The sequence below is a fragment of the Ranitomeya imitator genome, chromosome 1, assembly GCF_032444005.1.
Source record: "Ranitomeya imitator isolate aRanImi1 chromosome 1, aRanImi1.pri, whole genome shotgun sequence".
NCBI classification, from domain to species: Eukaryota; Metazoa; Chordata; class Amphibia; order Anura; family Dendrobatidae; genus Ranitomeya; species Ranitomeya imitator.
Window position 1 is genome coordinate 630,369,896 of NC_091282.1, and position 23,624 is coordinate 630,393,519.

General features: G+C 45.4%; 1 protein-coding gene across 2 annotated transcripts in view; it reads left to right on the forward strand.

Moving 5' to 3' along the window:
- The window catches only part of LOC138637985 (SH2 domain-containing adapter protein D-like), a 138,036-nt gene that overhangs the window by 11,913 nt on the left and 102,499 nt on the right, over positions 1-23,624 (forward strand). For both annotated transcript variants that reach the window (XM_069726921.1, XM_069726928.1), the window contains exons 5-7: positions 11,962-12,144; positions 12,544-12,748; positions 12,822-12,935. In XM_069726921.1, coding sequence (XP_069583022.1) covers positions 11,962-12,144; positions 12,544-12,748; positions 12,822-12,935 — 502 coding nt within the window. The remainder of the gene's footprint in view (positions 1-11,961; positions 12,145-12,543; positions 12,749-12,821; positions 12,936-23,624) is intronic.

The following is a 23,624-nucleotide window of genomic DNA, read 5'->3' on the forward strand; positions in this document are numbered from 1 at the left end:
GCCCCCAGGCCGACCAGGATGAGCCACATGAAAGGCACGAACAAGATCTGGAGCATGGACATCAGAGGCAAAAACCCAGGAATTATCTTCCTGAGCATAACCCTTCCATTTAACCAGATACTGGAGTTTCCGTCTAGAAACACGAGAATCCAAAATTTTCTCCACAATATACTCCAATTCCCCCTCCACCAAAACCGGGGCAGGAGGCTCAACAGATGGAACCATAGGTGCCACGTATCTCCGCAACAACGACCTATGGAATACATTATGTATGGAAAAGGAGTCTGGGAGGGTCAGACGAAAAGACACAGGATTGAGAATCTCAGAAATCCTATACGGACCAATAAAACGAGGTTTAAATTTAGGAGAGGAAACCTTCATAGGAATATGACGAGAAGATAACCAAACCAGATCCCCAACACGATGTCGGGGACCCACACGGCGTCTGCGATTAGCGAAAAGTTGAGCCTTCTCCTGGGACAAGGTCAAATTGTCCACTACCTGAGTCCAGATCTGCTGCAACCTGTCCACCACAGAATCCACACCAGGACAGTCCGAAGACTCAACCTGTCCTGAAGAGAAACGAGGATGGAACCCAGAATTGCAGAAAAATGGAGAGACCAAGGTAGCCGAGCTGGCCCGATTATTAAGGGCGAACTCAGCCAACGGCAAAAAGGACACCCAATCATCCTGGTCTGCAGAAACAAAACATCTCAGATATGTCTCCAAGGTCTGATTGGTTCGTTCGGTCTGGCCATTAGTCTGAGGATGGAAAGCCGAGGAAAAAGACAGGTCAATGCCCATCCTACCACAAAAGGCTCGCCAAAACCTCGAAACAAACTGGGAACGTCTGTCAGAAACAATATTCTCAGGAATGCCATGCAAACGAACCACATGCTGGAAGAACAAAGGCACCAAATCAGAGGAGGAAGGCAATTTAACTAAGGGCACCAGATGGACCATTTTAGAAAAGCGATCACAGACCACCCAAATGACTGACATCTTTTGAGAAACGGGAAGGTCAGAAATGAAATCCATCGAAATATGTGTCCAAGGCCTCTTTGGGACCGGCAAGGGCAAAAGCAACCCACTGGCACGTGAACAGCAGGGCTTAGCCCTAGCACAAATCCCACAGGACTGCACAAAAGTACGTACATCCCGTGACAGAGATGGCCACCAGAAGGATCTAGCCACCAACTCTCTGATACCAAATATTCCAGGATGACCAGCCAACACCGAACAATGAAGTTCAGAGATAACTTTAGTAGTCCACCTATCAGGGACGAACAGTTTCTCCGCCGGACAACGATCAGGTTTATTCGCCTGAAATTTTTGCAACACTCGCCGCAAATCAGGGGAGATGGCTCCTTCCTTGAGGATACTCGCCGGTTCAGATGAACCCGGAGAGTCGGGCACAAAACTCCTAGACAGAGCATCCGCCTTAACATTTTTAGAGCCCGGAAGGTACGAAATCACAAAATCGAAGCGGGCAAAAAATAACGACCAACGGGCCTGTCTAGGATTCAAGCGCTTGGCAGACTCGAGATAAGTAAGGTTCTTATGATCAGTCAATACCACCACGCGATGCTTAGCTCCTTCAAGCCAATGACGCCATTCCTCGAATGCCCACTTCATGGCCAGCAACTCTCGGTTGCCCACATCATAATTACGCTCAGCAGCCGAAAACTTCCTGGAAAAGAAAGCACATGGTTTCAACACTGAGCAACCAGAACCTCTCTGTGACAAAACCGCCCCTGCTCCAATCTCAGAAGCATCAACCTCGACCTGGAACGGAAGAGAAACATCTGGTTGACACAACACAGGGGCAGAACAAAAACGATGCTTCAACTCCTGAAAAGCTTCCACAGCAGCAGAAGACCAATTAACCAAATCAGCACCCTTCTTGGTCAAATCGGTCAATGGTTTGGCAATGCTAGAAAAATTACAGATGAAGCGACGATAAAAATTAGCAAAGCCCAGGAATTTTTGCAGACTTTTCAGAGATGTCGGCTGAGTCCAATCCTGGATGGCTTGGACCTTAACCGGATCCATCTCGATAGTAGAAGGGGAAAAGATGAACCCCAAAAATGAAACTTTCTGCACACCGAAGAGACACTTTGATCCCTTCACAAACAAAGAATTAGCACGCAGGACCTGGAAAACCATTCTGACCTGCTTCACATGAGAGTCCCAATCATCTGAGAAGATCAAAATGTCATCCAAGTAAACAATCAGGAATTTATCCAGATACTCACGAAAGATGTCATGCATAAAAGACTGAAACACAGATGGAGCATTGGCAAGTCCGAACGGCATCACTAGATACTCAAAATGACCCTCGGGCGTATTAAATGCAGTTTTCCATTCATCTCCTTGCCTGATTCTCACCAGATTATACGCACCACGAAGATCTATCTTAGTGAACCAACTAGCCCCCTTAATCCGAGCAAACAAGTCAGATAACAATGGCAAGGGATACTGAAATTTAACAGTGATCTTATTAAGAAGGCGGTAATCAATACATGGTCTCAGCGAACCATCCTTCTTGGCTACAAAAAAGAACCCTGCTCCCAGTGGTGATGACGATGGGCGAATATGTCCCTTCTCCAGGGATTCCTTCACATAACTGCGCATAGCGGCGTGTTCAGGCACGGATAAATTAAATAATCGACCTTTAGGGAATTTACTACCAGGAATCAAATTGATAGCACAATCACAATCCCTATGCGGAGGTAGGGCATCGGACTTGGGCTCTTCAAATACATCCTGATAATCAGACAAGAACTCTGGGACCTCAGAAGGAGTGGATGACGAAATAGACAAAAATGGAACATCACCATGTACCCCCTGACAACCCCAGCTGGATACCGACATAGAGTTCCAATCCAATACTGGATTATGGGTTTGCAGCCATGGCAACCCCAACACGACCACATCATGCAGATTATGTAGCACCAGAAAGCGAATAACTTCCTGATGTGCAGGAGCCATGCACATGGTCAGCTGGGTCCAGTACTGAGGTTTATTCTTGGCCAAAGGTGTAGCATCAATTCCTCTCAACGGAATAGGACACCGCAAAGGTTCCAAGAAAAACCCACAACGTTTAGCATAATCCAAATCCATCAGATTCAGGGCAGCGCCTGAATCCACAAACGCCATGACAGAATACGATGACAAAGAGCATATCAAGGTAATGGACAGAAGGAATTTGGATTGTACAGTACCAATGACGGCAGACCTATCGAACTGCTTAGTGCGCTTAGGACAATCAGAAATAGCATGAGTGGAATCACCACAGTAGAAACACAGACCATTCAGACGTCTGTGTTCTTCCGTTCAACTCTGGTCATAGTCCTATCGCACTGCATAGGCTCAGGTTTAATCTTAGACAATACCGCCAAATGGTGCACAGATTTACGCTCGCGCAAGCAACGACCGATCTGAATGGCCAAAGACATAGACTCATTCAAACCAGCAGTCATAGGAAAACCCACCATGACATCCTTAAGAGCCTCAGAGAGACCCTTTCTGAACAAAGCTGCCAGCGCAGATTCATTCCACAGAGTGAGTACTGACCACTTCCTAAATTTCTGACAATATACTTCTATATCATCCTGACCCTGGCACAAAGCCAGCAAATTTTTCTCAGCCTGATCCACTGAATTAGGCTCATCGTAAAGCAATCCGAGCGCCAGGAAAAACGCACTGACATTACTCAATGCAGGGTCTCCTGGCGCAAGAGAAAATGCCCAGTCCTGAGGGTCGCCGCGCAAAAAAGAAATAATAATCAAAACCTGTTGAATAGGATTACCAGAAGAATGAGGTTTCAAGGCCAGAAATAGCTTACAATTATTTTTGAAATTAAGAAACTTAGTTCTATCACCAAAAAACAAATCAGGAATAGGAATTCTTGGTTCTAACATAGATTTCTGATCAATAGTATCTTGAATCCTTTGTACATTTGTAACGAGATTATCCATTGAAGAGCACAGACCCTGAATATCCATGTCCACACCTGTGTCCTGAAACACCCAAATGTCTAGGGGAAAAAAAAGACTGAACACAGAGCTGAGAAAAAAAAATGATGTCAGAACTTCTTTTTTCCCTCTATTGAGAATCATTAGGTTTTGGCTCCTTGTACTGTTATGTAGGCAATCCAGTGACACAGTGTGCCAGCAATCAGAGCACATACAGTGATCTGACAATAATTCAAAAACAATAGAACGAGCTCTGAGACGTGGAATCTCTGTAGACCGCAATACCTGAACCTATCCTAAACACAACTAAAGGCAGCTGTGGATTGCGCCTGTCACTACCTATGCAACTCGGCACAGCCTGAGGAGCTGACTAGCCTGAAGATAGAAAAACAAGCCTGACTTGCCTCAGAGAAATACCCCAAAGGAAAAGGCAGCCCCCCACATATAATGACTGTTAGCAAGATGAAAAGACAAACATAGGGATGAAATAGATTCAGCAAAGTGAGGCCCGATATTCTAGATAGAGCGAGGATAGCAAAGAGAACTTTGCAGTCTACAAAAAACCCTAAAGCAAAAAACCACGCAAAGGGGGCAAAAAGACCCACCGTGCCGAACTAACGGCACGGCGGTGCACCCTTTGCGTCTCAGAGCTTCCAGCAAAAACGAATAGACAAGCTGGACAGAAAAAGTAGCAACAAAAGCAAAAAGCACTTATCTAAGCAGAGCAGCAGGCCACAGGAAAGATCCAGAAGCTCAGGTCCAACACTGGAACATTGACAAGGAGCAAGGAAGACAGAATCAGGTGGAGTTAAATAACAAAGCAGCCAACGAGCTCACCAGAACACCTGAGGGAGGAAGCTCAGAAGCTGCAGTACCACTTGTGACCACAGGAGTGAATTCACCCACAGAATTCACAACAGTCAAGCCTACAAATATCAAAGGTCATCTATATTTGGCATAATAAATTACATTAGTGCTGCTGCATAATATATATTGCCTAATTTGTAAATGTTTGGAAATATCCAAAGAATAGAATGTGGAGCAGCGAAGGACATTGGTGTAGGCAAGACATTGGCTGCATGGAAACAATCTCAGCACTGGTCCTCTTGATCCAAAAGAATTTGATTTAGTTGGAACATAGTGACTTTTGACTAGGAAATTGTTAAGATTTTTTGGTCTCCTAGATGTCATTGATGGAAAGTCGCTAGATGGCGTCCCAGGGAGGGTTCTGTCCTAAGTATGGCCCAATGTTTGGCCAGAACATCCCTCATGCTTGTCCACTCAGGACTATATGTTGATATAAATCTAATCTTATAATTGCAGCTACCACTGTTTTTATTTCAGTACATGACTGCGTATCCCAAGATGGGACCTTTGAGATACCACGCTGATCTTACCCCCTGATCCTTTTACCCAAGACATGTTTCTACCCCTAAATTAAGACATGACAATTATTTCTTTGGATAATTTCTCCACAGCGGCCATTTTATTAATAACAAACATAAACAACCATTTATACATTTGTATAAAACTTGAGGGGAGGGTTCTTGGAGCTAATAAATCTGGCACCTAATAGGCAAAAGCCCAAACCAACTTGAAGTGAAAACCCTTCTTTACCCTCAGCCGTAACCACCAGCTCGAGGGCACCATGTAACCCGTTTACCGGGCAAATCAACCCCAAAGCTCCCGAGGTAAAATCCCCGTCCAGAGCCAGTAAACCAAAGCCAGATCAGCCCCATAAAACCAACTCCAAGAACCCCGCCCCCCGCCAACCAGCCACTGTGACAACATTACTACTCAAACCCATACAAAAAGACTCATTTAGCTCCTAAATTCCCTTACTACTCCCCCATTAACCCATATAAAGCACCCAAAGCAAAAACTAAAAACAAGGGAGGGTGGGTGGGCTTCTCAGCTCTGATACCAAAAGGTAATGGCCCCCTTTCCCGCACTTTTCCTACAACCCGCCCCTAAGTCACGGACCACCACCTTTCCCTCCCCATCCCTTAAACCAATCACCCTCGTCCCTGCACTATTTGAAAAATTGCTCTCCTTCGTTCCCCTGGTAACGCAGTCATGGGGGGCTTTCGTTTGACTGCGTTCCTACAGCTCCCCTCGCTGGAGATTATTACGTGATGTCTTTCTTGCACTGTCATAGCCACGTTTAATACATCTTCGACCGTATCCTCTTTGTTCAAAACATCTTTTCAGATCACAAACTTATGTCTTAACTTTTTCATCTGATGAGCAGATTCACCTCATTCTTAAGAATTGTCCAGTCAGGACATGGCAGGATTGTGAGTAGAATCTGCATATTTCAAGGCATTGAGTGACATAGGTTTCCTGTAGACATCCATCTGTATGCATTGATTTTCATTAATTTCCAGGGTGATATCCAGGAAATATATATTTTTTAGATTATAGTTAATGTTAATCTGATATTGCGTGAATCGGTACTAAGTTGATCCATAAACATCTCGAGCTGCTGCACCGTCCCATTCCACAATAGCAGGATGTCATCAAGATACCTAAGCCAGCACAGCACATGGTCGGTGGCCTCCACACCCGAGTCGTTAAAAAGGAATCTTTCCCACAAACCGAGGAAGAGCTTAACATATGAGGGCGTGCAGACCGCTCCCATGGCTGTGCCACTCTTCTGCAGATAGAAAGAATCTTTAAACACAAAAAAATTGTGGGTGAGAATGAAGTGCAGCAGCTCGAGAATGAGCTCACACATAGGTCTGTCAAGGTTGAAGACCCCGAAGAAGAGGTGGATTGCATCCAAGCCATGTGTGTGGCTGAGACAGGTATATAAGGTCTCAATGTTGGTGGTGTACTTGAAAACACACATTATTATATACACTATATACTGAATACACACATGTACTGTAAATACACACACTGTACAAAACAATGATGTATATTACATACACGTGTATATTATATGATATATATATATATACTCTGTGGTAGATTGGCTCACTTGGCTGCACATAGAAGTAGACACAGGAACACTGTCTTTCTAAATCTTTCACTGGTTTATTAACAGTACTGCATAAACCAGTGTATCATTATCAAAAACAATCCTGGCCTTCCTGGCTTAACAGAAAACCAAAGCATAACGTATAGCACAGTCCTTGTTGCTACAGGAATCCACCTGCTTCAGGAACAAACAGCAAAAGGTTCAGCTTTCTTTAACAATAAAACCACAGCTCCAGAGCTTGCACCTCCAGGCCCACCCCATACTGAATGCTCTAGAAGGCTGGGTATTTATCCTCTGGAATCCTCCCACTCTACAGCTGTTCAATCAACCTAGCACTAAACATGGCTGATTAACCACTTTCTGCACTTGATGTGCTGGAGATTTTCCTAGGTTGCCATGACATCACTGAAGCTAACATCCTTAATGGAAAATACCTTCCCGCCAGTACTTTGCCAGTGACTTTGTCACAACACTGTGTATTGCATATACAGTATATATATATATATATATATATATATATATTTATTATGTGCACTTCTGCCTCCTTCCCAAGACAGCAGCCATGACCAGTGCAGGTGACTAGTTTGGATAGCAGAGGAGGCAGCACGAGAGCTGAGCTGCTTCCTGCCACAGGCTCCGCGGACAGCAAAGCAACCACGTCCTCCCTCTGCTCTCAGGCCCGACTACCTCTGTCTTATTTTCCATTCCCTCCCTCATTTTACACCCTTTCCTCCTTCTCTTTCCCACACCTGACAGATCAGCAGTTTCAAAATTCGCCCGATACAAAGGCTGGTGTCTGTGGGGCACAGAAGAGAGATCCTGCCTGGCGGTGTTAGTGACAGTCACAGGAGCAGCAGGGACAGCATCATTGCAGTGTGCAGCAAAGCAGTCTGGCCACTCCATCTACAAGGGACATCGTCATGGTGCCCTGTATTTCCTGCTACTGTTGTTACCGATGCTTGTTTCAATTATGGATGAAGATTTTGATAGTTGTTCACCCATTTCTTCGGGGCCCCTGTCCAGCAGGCCCCAGTACTGTATGCCCTAGTAGGATTGGTAGTAATTTTGAAACAGTTGGGAGTCACAGGTGAGGTATCACTGTGCATCTGCAACCATCTATTATCTCTATATGGGGCCTTCAAATAGAGTCCTGGGTCACATCTATGGCCCCGTCAGGTGTCTACAATGCCATCTGTTTGCATCATTTTAACCCACATCTTCTTTCAGAAAACCACTAGGCAAGCGTGAAATATGGAAAAAATTAAATGTGCTACATGTCTGGCAACATTTGGACTCCAAATTGCTGCCGGTTCTTTTTTTCATAACTTAAGCCGGCCCTACATATGAGATAGTTTTCGTTGGTCATTCCATCATTCGTTTGTTGGACAGCTATCTCTCTCAACTCTTCCACCCACATGAGCGACTGTTGCTGGTGAGCATTCTCGTGTTTTTCTCGTGTTTTTTTTCTCGTGAAAACAAAAAAATTATCTGCTGAAAATTTTTCTCCTCCCTGACATCATTTGTCAGGAGAGAGTCAGGAAGCCCTCATACACATGATTGACTGGTCTCATTGGTTGGTTTCCAGCTTATATGCAATGGGGTCTTTACTCCCATTGTGGGTACCCTTTGTACTCTGTGTTTGTGCCCCCTGATGCGTGGAACATGGAGTCAGACTTTAATATGGAGGCATTAAGTTGCCTGTTATCTTGTCTGGTTATAGTCTTCATCCTACTAGTGGAAGATACTGCCGAAATGGACTAACCTGAGCTAAAGAATAGGAGCATTATCCCATGGGAGAGCCAGGGTGAAGTCTGGATAGACTAGTGGCTGAAATCAAACAGGCGGCATAAAGTCAAGTGGCAAGAAGTAAACATTAAAGTGGTTGTCTGTTCTGTTTGATAGGTCAGAACTATCAGATCAGTGTAGGCCCAACACCCGATATTCCCTCTGATCAGCTGTGTGTTCATCCAGCCACCATATTGAGCTTAAAACAGCTAATCGCTGGAAATGTCAGGTTCAGATCTTGGCTCAATATCTTGTGGCTGGACAACCCCTTTAGATCTTCAAGATTTAGGATCAAAATTGTCCCAAAATGTTTCAGAACACCTGACTGCTGCAACTAATCACTGGCCTCAGTAGTCACATAAAATGTATCGAGAATCACCGCGGAAGACAGTGATTGGCTGTGTCGCTTAGGTGACTTTTGGACTGAATACCATCACTGCAAGAAAACTAAGTAGACATGCTGTATATTACTGACCTTATTCTTGGGCAGATTTTGTAAAATCCTTTAAAACCTTTTTAAAAGGGCAATAATCAGATCCTGACTGAATTATAGCAGTCCAATACATTTTTCTCCAGCATTTCAGAGAAAATATAGTTTGAAGAATCGTCAGGGAGGAGATTAGTCGCTTTTCCCAGCACTGCTCTAGGTGATTGACAAGTCCTATTAACATTTATCACGTACCCATATAATTGATGATAATTCTGATCTTGGGGGATCCATCTACTGTGACTTGTATGGATCACAAGATCAGAGTCCCAAGCTTGCCCTTTGTGAATGTAGCTATAGTGCGCATGTATAACCACCACTGCTATAGGTGGTAAATGTAATGGTGGTTGCGCACGGGGACTTCAGGACTCCTGTTCATATGATCAGTGGAGGTCTCAGCAGTTGGACCTGCCAGAGGTCATACATTTATCATCTATGGGGTAACAACCAAGTAAGTAGGGTTGTGGCTGACACAAGTCAGGATCCTGAAACTAGAGAATGTATGAGATCAGCACAGTGGATATGTTTAGTACAGACACCAGGGACCACCCTGACATCATAAGCCTAGCGGAGTACAGATAACCCATCAACAGTGTCATCATCAGGTTACACTAAAGAGCATGGAGAAACAGTGCAGCTGCAAAGGAGGAAGGAGAAAGCCAAGGACAGAAGACGAACTGCAAAGGAACCAAACACGAGGAAGCAGGGGGCACTTGTACCTTTCATGGTTGCCTGTTGTGAATCCATCTCACTATAACTTATACTTATGTCTTTATACAATGGCAAAACATAAAAACTAACTTCCAGCAACCCATGGAAACATTTGAGATCCTTGTCTTATCAATGCCCCAGAGGGTCATCATTAGCTAAGGGCATTGTAAGAACACAAAGATACATACATCAATGGGGAAATAGATTCTCTAAGCAGCAAGTCAGAGTCAACAACACGGAGTGTAGGTGTTGTCACAACTGGCAGAATTTGTCTTGGGGCAAGAGGACCTGGATAGAAGACACACATGCAGAGCTGGAAACTCCAAAAGATACAAAACTAGGGGTATAAGCATGCATGGAAACTAAATATATATAGACAGTCCTGGACTTGCAACAGCCTTTGTAGTGTGAACAGCTCTAGATAAGAGTTTGTTATGCTTACAGTATATAAAGGGTTAATCAGCAAACTGTTGTATAGCCACTGGCAGCAGTGAAAAATGGGCAAGCTAGTTTGTAGAGTGTCACGGATACCTTCTCCGTGGTGTCACTTATTCGTCACGTGCCTTCTCTCACACGTGACTTGGGGTGGTGCCTGCAAGGGTTAATCTATCTCCCCACTCTCAGTCCAGCATTCAACCTCTGTCCTATGCTGTAATGGGAGCATAAATCACACCAACCCAATCCACACACCCTCTCGTACACGCTGCCACCACTCATCGAATACACGGGCGATGAGTCCCGGAACTAACAATACTAATAAAAATATGCCTATCACTCATAAGGCTCACACACCTTACGCTATGGATTCTTTTAGAACATTCAAGGTTCAACTGGTTAAAGTTTTATACTTTAATAGCAAAAGGTTCAATGCTTACAAGAAAAAGGTATAAAAATATGATAATGAAAAGACATACAACTTATGCAAAACAGTGTCACAATAAACAGGAGAAACTTACAGAAATTATCTAACTGGTAGTTGCTTTCTGCTCCCTGAGGGTAGGAAGAATGTAGATTGGATCACACCAGCTTCTCAGCCTGCCCCCATCACGTGAACACAATTCTCTGTCTGCAGCCTAAATTTATAACTTTGGCCTGAGGTCAGGTTTCTAGACCGGCCCCCCAGGTTAATATCATAATTGCGGTCTGTTTGATTGGGCACGGCCGCTCTACTAATGAATATATATTATTTTCCTCTGGAGACACGTGTGAGATGGTTCCCAGGAATAGCTAACCTCAGGCCGCAATTAGCATCTCCCCTCCAAGCACTAGGGTGTTTCAAGTGGTCCTTTCTTCTTGGCCTTAGCCAGACCTCCTGGTGAGATATGGAGACACAATTCTACTAGTCCCAAAGAAGTACCTATTAACACCTAGGCGGGACTTGCCTTCAGGACAGATGTTACATTATCACTAGTCACACATATAACCCTAGACATATGTCACTACACACATATAGATATATATACACATATTTCACCACATAGAGTAAATATAGTCAGTAGCGTTTTATAATATGAACAGCCCAAGAGAAGAGTTTGTTATACTTACAGCAGGTGAAGGGTTAGCAGCAGGTCTGAGCCAGGATATAAATACAGAATACTGAAAAACAGGAGTTTGCTAAGATGATTGCCAGCTGAGAGATGTGGTTGGAGATTCAAAAGCTAAGACATTTGGTATGAGTGTCAAAGTACAGTATGCCTTAAAATCCTTGGGTGATATTGTCACAGGAGTTCACCAGGCACTTTGTGAAACCTGGAGTGGAGCACAGTAAAGTACATCAGTAATAGAAGAGATCAGGGCTTTACCCTGGAGCTGAGATAGATGAGTAACACTTTTCTGAGTCAAGGTTGACCTAGAAGTCTCCTTCTGACCACCAGGGCCATTAAAAGCTCATTGAGGTTTTTGTGAAAGCAAAACCTAGAATACATCTTTATCTATGAAAGGGAAGGAGGTCCTAAAAGTGGAGTATGTCCTGAAGATGAAGGTAGAGCATCATTACTTCACTTTTTTCTTATCTACAGATCATCATGATGGAGGAGAGAAAGTGCCAGACAAGGTAATGCAGATCTACGATTCACCTTATAATGACAAATACAGGACAATACCCCATGAAAGATGCCAGCCATCCGAAGATGAAAGACCAGCTGATGAGTATGACCAGCCATGGGAGTGGAAGAAAGATGACATCAGCAGAGCATTTGCCGGTAGGGGAGTAGTAGACAAATCTTGCCGTAGATACTTTTGATTAGTCATGTCTACTAGGGCAAGATGATTGAGTACAAGAGATGTGCGGACTCTCCCTTGATGGAAGATGTAAAGGAGAAAAAGGATTGGGCATGTTGGATTTAAACATGTTCATCTTTTGTTCTCAGGAGAGATAACAGGTGTCTGTTTCCTTTTCCCCATAAATAACACATGTACACTCAGATGAACATATATGTGGATTAGGAGAAATAGCTGTGTTAATTAACAGATATTGAAGATATATGGTTATCTCTTTACATCAGTTATGACAAAGAAGGGGCTGGCTTTGCTCTTAAAGTGCTTTTAACGTTAGGTGCCATCTAACAAGAGGTAAATGTTTTTTGTTTTGCTTTTTCCAGTACAGTTTGAGAGCTCAGCCTGGCCTTGTAGTTCTCCCCACATGAGAGCGCGGCTTCTACAGTCCACTCCGAGAAGTCCAGTAAATCTCAGACCATCTAGCCCCGAAATGGTCTCTCATCTGCGAGAACATGGGTCTCCGCCCAAAGAGCTCATAGATTCTACAAGGGTGCGGAAAGCAAATTTTGTAGAGTTGCAAAGACAAACGTGAGTAGATAGTGAGCTAGAAGAAGAAAGAGCGATACATTCAAGTCTAACTGCAAATTTGTTCCACGTACAGGTGGTTCCATGGAGCTCTGAGCTGCACTGATGCCGAGAGACGCTTGCACAAAAGCGAACCTGGGAGCTTTTTAGTGCGTACAGAGGCTGAGAGTATGTTCTTCCTATCGGTTAGGTAAGTGATGAATCAGTGAGTTTAATTTTTTTACTTCTTTTATTTCTCCCGTTTTCCTGTGTCGGGGCCGGACTAGGACAAAAAAGCAGCCTGCCATACAAACCCCGCCATCTCACATACTATAACACTCATCAGCCCCGATCAGTGAATTTGTGCTATACTTTGTTCTCTTAAAGGAGTTATTTGAAGAGACACATGTGAATGACTCCACAGTGCGTATGATCGATCACAGCTCCATTTACACGGTGCTCTTCAAATCTAAATTTCCCAGGATCATGGGGGTCCCAGCGGTCAGATCCACAACAAACAGAAAGTGATCCCCTACCCAGAAGATAGGGGAGAACATACAGTATAATGGGCCCCATATATTACTCCATACAGTATAATGGGCCCCAAATATTACTTCAACAGTATAATGGGCCCTATATAACACTTATCCCTGTTCCCCGCTGCTCTGGTCTTCTCGGCGTATTCTGACCATTTGCATTGCTCGGCACAGAGAGTGCACAGTACTGACGTCATTGCACCCTCTATGCTAAGATGTAACAGAGCTCAGACACAGAAGGGGAATGATGGGAGAGGGAGCGTCAGCGGATGTCTCCCTTGTTTATCATTGTTTTCAATTGTGTCGGAGCTGGCATCAAGGCCTCGCTACTTACAAGCCCCATAGTATGCCATGTTCCAGAGGACTTGTAGACCCCAGCACTTGCCCTCTTGCCCGGGATGGTGATGTCGGCCTTGATATATGTGTCATAACTGAGCACCACCAAATATTAAGCAGTGGGTGAAATGATTTTAGGACACACCCTTAAATCAAAGAGATTTATAAAAAGAAAATAATCAGCACATTGATTATTAGCCCATGTCGTAACATTTTAATTCCATAGCAGAGAAATGTTCTGTTATGGATCGGAAACGTCACAAGGGTTAACAAAAAGTCATCCACTTTCCACAATTTATAGGAGTGCTGCTTATTTTCATCTACTATATAATCATCTAATTCTGTCTGTTTGTCTGTAACGGAAATCCCGTGTCGCTGATTGGTTGCAGCCGGCTGGCGCGACCAATCAGCGATATTGGCGCGGAATTTAACCCCCACTCACAGCGCGACGTAGTTCACTCACATTTCTGAACAAGTTCTGTCAGTCACAGTATGATGTAGTTCAGTCACGTTTACTGGACAAGTTCTGTCAGTCACAGTGCCACATCGTTCAGTCACATTTACTGAACAAGTTCTGTCAGTCACAGTGCCACGTAGTTCAGTCACGTTTACTGAACAAATTCTGTCAGTCACAGTGCCACATAGTTCACTCACGTTTACTTCATAAATAAACCTACATACATATTCTAGAATACCCGATGCGTTAGAATCGGGCCACTATCTAGTATATAATAATAATCTTTTATTTATATAGCACCAACATATTCCACAGCGCTTTACAGTTTGTACACATTATCATCGCTGTCCCCGATGGGGCTCACAATCTAAAATCCCTATCAGTATGTCTTTGGAATATAGAAGTGCTTCTCACAAAATTAGAATATAATCAAAAAGTTAATTTATTTCAGTTCTTCAGTGCCAAAAGTTAAACTCCTATATTATACAGAAGCATTCCAAATAGAGTGATCTATTTCAAGTGTTTATTTCTGTTGATGTTGATGATTATAGCTTACAGCCAATGAAAAACCAAAAGTGATTATCTCAGTAAATTAGAATACTTTCTAGTACCAGCTTGAAAAAATGATTTTAAAATACGAAATGTTGGCCTACTGAAATAAATGTATGTTCAGTAAATGCACTCAATACTTGGTCGGGGCTCCTTTTGCCCCAATTCCTGCATCAATGCAGCGTGGCATGGAGGTGATCAGCCTATGGAACTGCGGAGGTGTTATGGAAGCCCAGGTTGCTTTGATAGCAGCCATCAGTTCATCTGCATTATTGAGTCTGGCGTCTCTCATCTTCCTCTTGACAATACTCCATAGATTCTCTATGGGGTTAAGGTCAGGTGAATTTGTTGGACAATGAAGCACAGTGATACTGTTTGTAAACCAAATATTGATACTTTTTGCAGTGTGGAGAGGTGCCAAGTCCTGCTGGAGAATGAAATTTCCATCTCTAAAAAGCTTGTCCGCAGAGGGAAGCATGAAGTGCTCTAAAATTTCCTGGTAGACGGCTGTGCTGACTTTGGTCTTGATAAAACACAGTGGACCTGCACCAGCAGATGACATGGCTCCACAAACCATCACTGATTGTGGAAACTTCACACTAGACCTCAAGCAGCTTGGATTGTATGCCTCTGCATTCTACATTTCAGTAGGCCAACATTTCGGATTTTAAAGTCATTTTTCAAGCTGCTGTTATAAAGTATTCTAATTTACTAAGATAATGATTTTTGGGTTTTCATTGGCTGTAAGCCATAAACATCAACATTAACAGAAATCAATACTTTTCACTTTTTGTATTGAAGAACTGAAATAAATTAACTTTTTCCCTTCCCCCATGACGGCACACCTGAGAGAGGGGATTTGCCCAGTCAGGACAGGAAACCCTACTGAAAATAAAAGGGCGGTACCTCTCTGTCGCATCAGTTGGGTTTCCTGTCCTGACAGGGACCCTCGTGCTGAACACGCCGGAAGTTTCCACTTACCAGGGACCCAGCATGGTAGAACAGGCAGCGCCTGTGTGTCGGTGCTCTTGGTTCTGGATGCACCATCCGCAGGTCCTCCGGGGCTCTGGGTCCAAGCGGGCATCTGTGCAGCATGGTAGGATGGCCGGGCTCCTTCCATGGCTGCCACGCCGCCCTCCTCTCTCTGCCTGCATCCAGGTGCGGCAGCCACTTCCGGGTCGCCCGTCTGATGTCACACGCAAGGCACGCTGGGAATGGGCGTGCCCACGTGACGTCAGAGGTGGGCGCCGGATCCAAGATTGCGGCGCCCATGAAGAAAACGCCGGCCAGTGGAAAAGGACTCCGGCAGTGCGGCAGAGGAGGGGAGGGGCCACTATTGGGAGGTGGGGAGTGCAGTGGATCGCCCATAAAAAGCGGGGTTGACCACAGAAGACGTGCTCTTGCCCAAAAGCTTCATCATGGAAGTGAGGCAACAGGAGCAGCAGCAGCAGCCGCCATCACAGCAGCAGCAGCAGCCGCATCAGGAGCTCTCGCCAGGTGCCTTGCCGAGCCACAAGCATACCAGGAGCAGCCGCTCAAGTGGTAGGAGCAGCAGTCGTCCTGTCTGGCAAGACTCTTCGGCGTCCAGAAGGGACGCTGCACGTACATCTGTCCAGCCTTCGAAACCGGTACCCTTGACTGTCTGCGGTGGTGAGTGATCTACGTGAATGACACCCTTATGGTAACAGGGTCCATTTTTTCTGTTTGATCACTAGGGGTCGAGGAAATCTAGCGGCAAAACAAAGAACCGAGAATGTGCCCTGTGTAAAGTTCCACTTGCAGTTCAGTGGCAGAAGGACCTCTGCTCTGACTGCATTAATAAAACCATACAGGATGAAACCCCTAATTTCACCACTAGCCTTAAAGCCATAATACAGGCAGAGATAAAAGACTCCTTAAAACTGGCCCTTAAAAAAACAGGGAGGAAAAGCCACAAGGTGTCTACGGATTCAGATGTCTCTCAGAGACAGGAGAGTCATAAATCATCCCGGTCTCCCTCAACCTCCTCCGCCTCTATCTGGTCCTGAGATTCCTCCTCAGATAGTGATACAGGGGGTCGACCATGTTTTCCAACTGAGGATGTAGAAAAACTGGTCAAAGCGGTCAGGTCTGCAATGGGTCTTAAAGTACCTTCACTGACTGTGCTTCACTACCCTGTGATTTTTTTCTTAACCTTCGTCCGGCTGAGTAGGTACAATTGTAACTATTCCGTTTTAAAATTGCAATAACTTTTTTTTTCGAAAAGCCGTAGAGGGCTGACATTTCATGACATCTCTGCAGTTTTGGTCCAGAATATATTGGCCAAATTTCAATAAAATATACAGTTAGGTCCATATATATTTGGACAGAGACAACATTTTTCTAATTTTGGTTATAGACATTGCCACAATGAATTTTAAACAAAACAATTCAGATGCAGTTGAAATTCAGACTGTCAGCTTTCATTAGAGGGTATCCACATTAAAATTGGCTGAAGGGTTTAGGAGTTTCAGCTCCTTAACATGTGCCACCCTGTTTTTAAAGGGACCAAAAGTAATTGGACAGATTCAATAATTTTAAATAAAATGTTCATTTTTAGTACTTGGTTGAAAACCCTTTGTTGGCAATGACTGCCTGAAGTCTTGAACTCATGGACATCACCAGACGCTGTGTTTCCTCTATTTGATGCTCTGCCAGGCCTTCACTGCGGTAGTTTTCAGTTGCTGTTTGTTTGTGGGCCTTTCTGTCTGAAGTTTCGTCTTTAACAAGTGAAATGCATGCTCAATTGGGTTGAGATCAGGTGACTGACTTGGCCATTCAAGGATATTCCACTTCTTTGCTTTAATAAACTCCTGGGTTGCTTTGGCTTTATGTTTTGGGTCATTGTCCATTTGTAGTATGAAACGAGGACCAATCAGTTTGGCTTCATTTGGCTGGATCTGAGCACACAGTATGGCTCTGAATACCTCAGAATTCATTTGGCTGCTTCTGTCCTGTGTCAGATCATCAATAAACACTAGTGATCCAGTGCCACTGGCAGCCATGCATGCCCAAGCCATCACACTGCCTCCGCCGTGTTTTACAGATGACGCTATTCATTTCTTCTCTCCAGCATCGTTCGCTGGAGAGAAGATATGAAAAATCTTATTTTATTTTTTTTTGGTGTTTAAAAATACGATCCCTGTCCCCAACCCTCTCCCACCCCCTGTGCGGCCCCCCCCCCCCGCTGTAAATAAAATACTTACCCGGCTCCCTCGCTGCTTCCTGTCCTCGCTGCAGCTTCTCCTTTATGAGCGGTCACGTGGTGCCGCCCATTACGGTGATGAATATGTGGCTCCACCCCTATGGGAAGTAGGAAGCAGCGAGGGAGCCGGGTAAGTATTTTATTAACAGCTGGGGGGGCGCACAGGGGGTGGGAGGGGCTTGGGGCCAGGGATCTTGTTTTTAAACACCCAAAAAAAAAAGATTTTTCATATCTTCTCTCCAGCGAACGATGCTGGAGAGAAGAAATGAATGGCGGCTTCAGCACCAGATGCAGGGGACAGCGCTTAACTGTAGTGCTGTCTCCTGCACGGTGCGTGTGGTACCCAGTCGGCACACGGGCGGCACACAGATGCCGCATGTGTGCCACACTGATGTGCCACGTGAGCACACGGACACATGGACACGGATAATTCCGGTACTGATTTCTCCGGTACCGAAATTATCTGGACGTGTGAGACTGGCCTTAGTAGAATATTTGTAGCTTCCACTTTTGCACCGTAGATTACGCCCCCACGGTGCAACTGTGACAAAAATTCCTAATACTACCAACTGCATTTTGTGTGAGATTGCACTCTAATTGGAATCACCACAATACTTCCAATTAGTGTCGGTTTACACCTCTGTGCAGCAGTCGAGGTGTAATCACACTATCGTGTTTTTGTTGTGGGATTGTGCAGCCTTGCACATTCTCACCTAGTATTCGCAGAATATTTGTAGATTCCACTTTTGCACCGTAGATTACGCCCCCACGGTGCAACTGCTGCAAAAACTCTGTGATACTTTCAGATTTTGATAAATACAGTTCACACAACAACAGTTCATATTCATTTAGGCCACATCAGTTTCTATTAAAGTTTGCGCCAAACTAGATCCAATTAGTGTTTCTTACACCTGTCTGCAGCTTTAGAGGTTTAGGCACACTAAATAGGAGAACTCTTCTGCCCTTCTGCCCATCTAAGACTAGAGAGATGAGGAAGGCAGGGAGTAAGAGACGTGGTCGCGGCCGCGGTTGCGGAGGTGTTGCAGGGAGAGTGGAGAATCTTTGCCTGCTGTGGGCACAAGTGACTCAGCCACTAGCTATTCCCGGGAACAGTCCTTCATGCGCAGCTTTGTTGGAGGTCGTGGTATCCCATTGCTGGGGGAAGAACAAATTGAAACCGTTGTTGGATGGATGGCAGCTGCGACATCGACTTCAATTCGTTCCTCATCCTCATCCTCCCAGATACAGAGCATAGAGTCTGCTCATGTCAGTGTAGAGCACCGCTCTGCTTCTTCACCACCACCTGCCAAATTACCCAGGCAGTTAGAGGGACCAGTACAGGAGCCATCTTTACTTCTGTTTGAAGAATCTGTTGGCTGTGGATCAGGGGGCCAGTCAGGCAGTATTCGACAACAGGAAGAAGAGCTTTTAAGCAGTGGTGCCCAACTTTTATTTCTCTCAGAAGAAGAAGAGGCGGGTAGCCCTGTGCACACAGTCAGCCGACCACAGTACGCATCAGATGATGATGAAACTCAGGTGGCATTAGCTGGTGCATCCTGCAGTATACAAACGACCCGGGAGGAGCAGTCATCTGAGGTGTTGGAAGAGGGTCCAACAGATAAGGTCTTTGATTCATCATGGTGTGAGGGACAGCAAAGAGGTGGTAGCAGCTCAGAGGTAGAGATTCCCACAACAGTACAGCAACAGAGGGCTAAAAAAGGGAGTAGAGTGAGGGGCGAGAGTTGGTTGCCTGTAGCCTCCACTTCGGCACCCGGAAGGAGCAGGACCCACAAAAAAACTAATGCAAGGGGTGCTCCAAAGAGAGCACCTGGGCCTTTTTTTACCAAGTTGCTGATGACATTACAACAGTTAGATGTCATCTAACTCTGAAGCGAGGGAAAAACGTTCACAACCTCAATACCACCAATATGTTGAGGCATTTGAGGAATAAGCACGTTGCGGAGTGGACAAGTCACAAGTGCCCAACCTGCAGCTCCATGTGCCACCTCTTCCGCTAACGTTGTAACTTGTTCCTCCCAGGAGAGAGAGGGAACGTCCTCCTGCAGTAGTGTATAGACAGCCATCATCACTGTCACACCGCCACCAACCTCACAATCCCGGTTATCCTTACAGTCCCAGTCTAGCCTGCAGCCATCCGTCCCACAGTTATGGGCTCAAAAAAGGAAATTAATATTAATACTAATAATCTTTATTTTTTATATAGCGCTAACATATTCCGCAGCGCTTTACAGTTTTGCACACATTATCATCACTGTCCCCGATGGAGCTCAAAATCTAGAATCCCTATCAGTATGTCTTTGGAATGTGGGAGGAAACCGGAGTGCCCGGAGGAAACCCATACAAACTCTTTGCAGATGATGTCCTGGGTGGGATTAGAACCCACGACCCCAGCGCTGCAAGGCTGCAGTGCTAACCACTGTGCCACCGTGCCACCCACAAATTCCTGGCAAGCCACCCCTGAGCACAGGCCCTCAATGCTAGCATTTCAAAACTGCTGGCCCTTGAAATGCTATCATTCAGGCTGGTGGACATGGACGCCTTTCGCAACCTCATGACATTGGCAGTCCCACAATACTGTGTTCCTTGCCGCCACTATTTTAGTCGAAAAGCCGTCCCTGCCCTGCAACAGCACGTGGAGAAAAATATCAAGCATGCACTACTTAACGCCATCAGCAGCAAGGTCCAACTGACCACCGATGCATGTACCAGTAAGCACGGTCAGGGACCCTACATTTCTCTTACTGCCCATTGGGTAAATGTGGTGGAGCCGGGTACAGAAGTGGATAGTGGCACTGTGCAGCTCCTGCAACGCCAAGAATTGCAGGACTTTCATCCGTTTGCATTGCTTCTTCCTCCTACTCCACTTCCTCAGATTCCTCCGCACAGCAGTTGGCACCATCTACATCCACAAGGATTGGTGAACCATCCACTGGCACGCCCAAGTTGAGCACTGCCATGGCCAAACGTCAACAGGCCGTGTTGAAATTAATTAGTTTGGGGGATACAAGCCACACTGCAGAGCAGCTGTGGAATGCCATCAAGCAGCAGAGCAACTAGTGGTTTGGGCCGCTCAACTTCCAGCCAGGTATGTGGTGTGTGATAATGGGCGAAACCTGGTGGCAGCTCTGGGTCTAGCCAATCTGACTGACATCCCATGCCTGGCACATGTGTTAAATTTGGTCGTGCAGAGTTTTCTTAAAAGCTGTCCGGATCTTGAATATCTTCTGCACAAGGTCCGTGGCGAGTGCGCTCACTTGAGCCATTCGAGCGTACACAATGCGTGCATTGCAGCTCTGCAGCGAAGATTTAACCTGCCTGAACACCGCCTCATAAGTGACATCCGCAGTAGGTGGAATTCCATGTTGCATATTCTGGAGAGGTTGTGTGAGCAGCAGCAGGCAGTAATGGAATTCCAGCTGCATCAGGCGCAAACGAGTCACACAGCTCGCAGGCCACACTTCATATGTGCCGAGTGGGCATATATGAAGGACATCTGCTGTATTTTGCGGCCCTTTCATGATTCCATTCTCATGTAGAGCGTGGATGATGCTATAGTCAGCATCACTGTACCCCTCATATGCCTCTTTGAAAAAACTATGCTAGGGATCAGGGATGCAGTTTTGGACGAGGAGAAGGAATAAATGCTGACAATGCCTTCTGTATCGGGACAGTCTACCCACAGCTCTACGGGTGGGTTGTTAGCCAGGCAACATGGCAGCTCACAAAGGTCCAGACAGGGGACACTTTTTGATGAAGAGAAGGAGGAAGAATTGGAGGAGGAAGTAGTATGGCCAGAGGAGGGTGGTACACCACACACTGGTAGTCATCATTTACAGCGAGCATGGGGGGATGCAGAAGAGACAGAGAGCACGCCTCAAGCAGGAGACAGTGGGGTGTGGCCAGTCGGCAGTCTGCAACACATGAGTGATTTCATGCTGCAGTGCCTTCTAAATGACCGCCGCATCGCTCGCATTCTCAACACTGATGATTACTCGGTGGCCAGCCTCCTGGATCCTCGCTACCGGGACAACCTACAAACCCTGATAACACCGTTGAACCGGGATCGTAAAATGCAAGAGTTCCAAGACACACTGGTACATTCGATGTTGTCCTCATTTCCACCTGAGAGGACTACTTCGAGGGTTTCACATGGAAGCTCAGTGCCTCCAGGACAGGGAGGAAGCCGTCCACAGAGCAGGAGCAGCACCTCTGCAGAAGGCCAGTCCAGTCTTGCCAAAATGTGGCAAAGTTTTGTGTGCCCGCAACCACGTCATGCACCATCCCATATGGTTCCATTCAGCAGGACGCAGCATTACCGTAAGATGGTGGCAGACTACATGTCCAACCATGTCAGTGGTCCCAGGATGGTTCTGCCCCCTTTAAGTTTTGGGTTTCCAAGCTTGATATATGGCTAGAGCTTAGCCAGTATGCCTTGGAGGTGCCGGCCTGCCCCGTTGCCAGTGTATTATCGGAGCAAAAGTTCCATATGTTAGATGTAAGAAGATCTATGTTACAATACATGACCATGTCTAGTCAGTGGGGGAAAGACCAAACCCTATTTGTAGCCTTTCAGGGTAGTAAAAAAGGGTGTGGGGTAGCTAAAAGTACCATTGCTAGATGGATCAGGGAGGCCATTAGTCTGTCCTATTCTGCGAGTGGCCTCCGATTCCTGATGGCATCAAGGCTCACTCCACCAGAGCCGTGGCTACCTCCTGGGCAGAGAAGGCTGAGGTATCAATTGACCAAATTTGCAAGGCCGCTACCTGGTCCTCACCCTAAACTTTTTTCAAACACTACCGGCTTGACCTTTCCTCCTCTGCTGACCTAACCTTTGTTAGAAGGGTACTTCAAGCGGTGGTCCCTCCCTAAGGTTTCATTCTACAAAAGTCTCTCAGGTGTGCCGTCATGGGGGAAGGGAAAACACCAAGATAACTTACCGGTAGCTGTTTTTTCTGGAACCCATGACGGCACCTGTATATTCCCCCCCATTATCACCTCTTTGGTGTGCACTATAGTTTTGGGTGTTTTTAGTTCATATGATGTGGTGATGGATTTGCCATGTGAACTAACCAGGGGGGCCTCTTATGCTCTGAAAACCAACTGAAGCGACAGAGAGGTACCGCCCTTTTATTTTCAGTAGGGTTTCCTGTCCTGACTGGGCAGATCCCCTCTCTCAGGTGTACTGTCGTGGGTTCCAGAAAAAACGGCTACCGGTAGGTAACCTTGGTGTTTTTATGATATTCTAATTTTGTGAGAAGCACTTGTATCTCTAATGAGTATAGGGGGTTTCAAAGGATTTTTCCCATCTGCACAAATGGCTATTGTTGGATAGAGCTTGTAAATGCAAGCAATTTTGCAATTTACTGCTAATTTATGTGCATAAATATGTGATTCTTCAGAATTTATTTTAGTCTTTGTCTGATGAAGAGACCTGTGTAGTATGGAAAGCTTGCAATTTGTTACCATCTTTTCAGATAGCCATTAAAAGGTATCAACCACTGAGGACTCTCAATCTACTATATAAAGCTGAATGTGTGTATGTGTGTGTGTGTGTGTGTGTGTGTGTGTGTATGTGTGTATGTCCGGGATTGGCATCTGCACCGTCGCAGCTACAGCCACAAAATTTTGCACAGTCACACATCTGGACCCCGAGAGCGTCATAGGCTATATTGTGAGGCGAAATTTTAACCCCACGCGTTCCAATTCACCAAACAATTTTGCCCCTATCTACATAATGGGGAAAAAAGTGAAAGGAAAAGTGTTGGAGGCGTCGCAGCT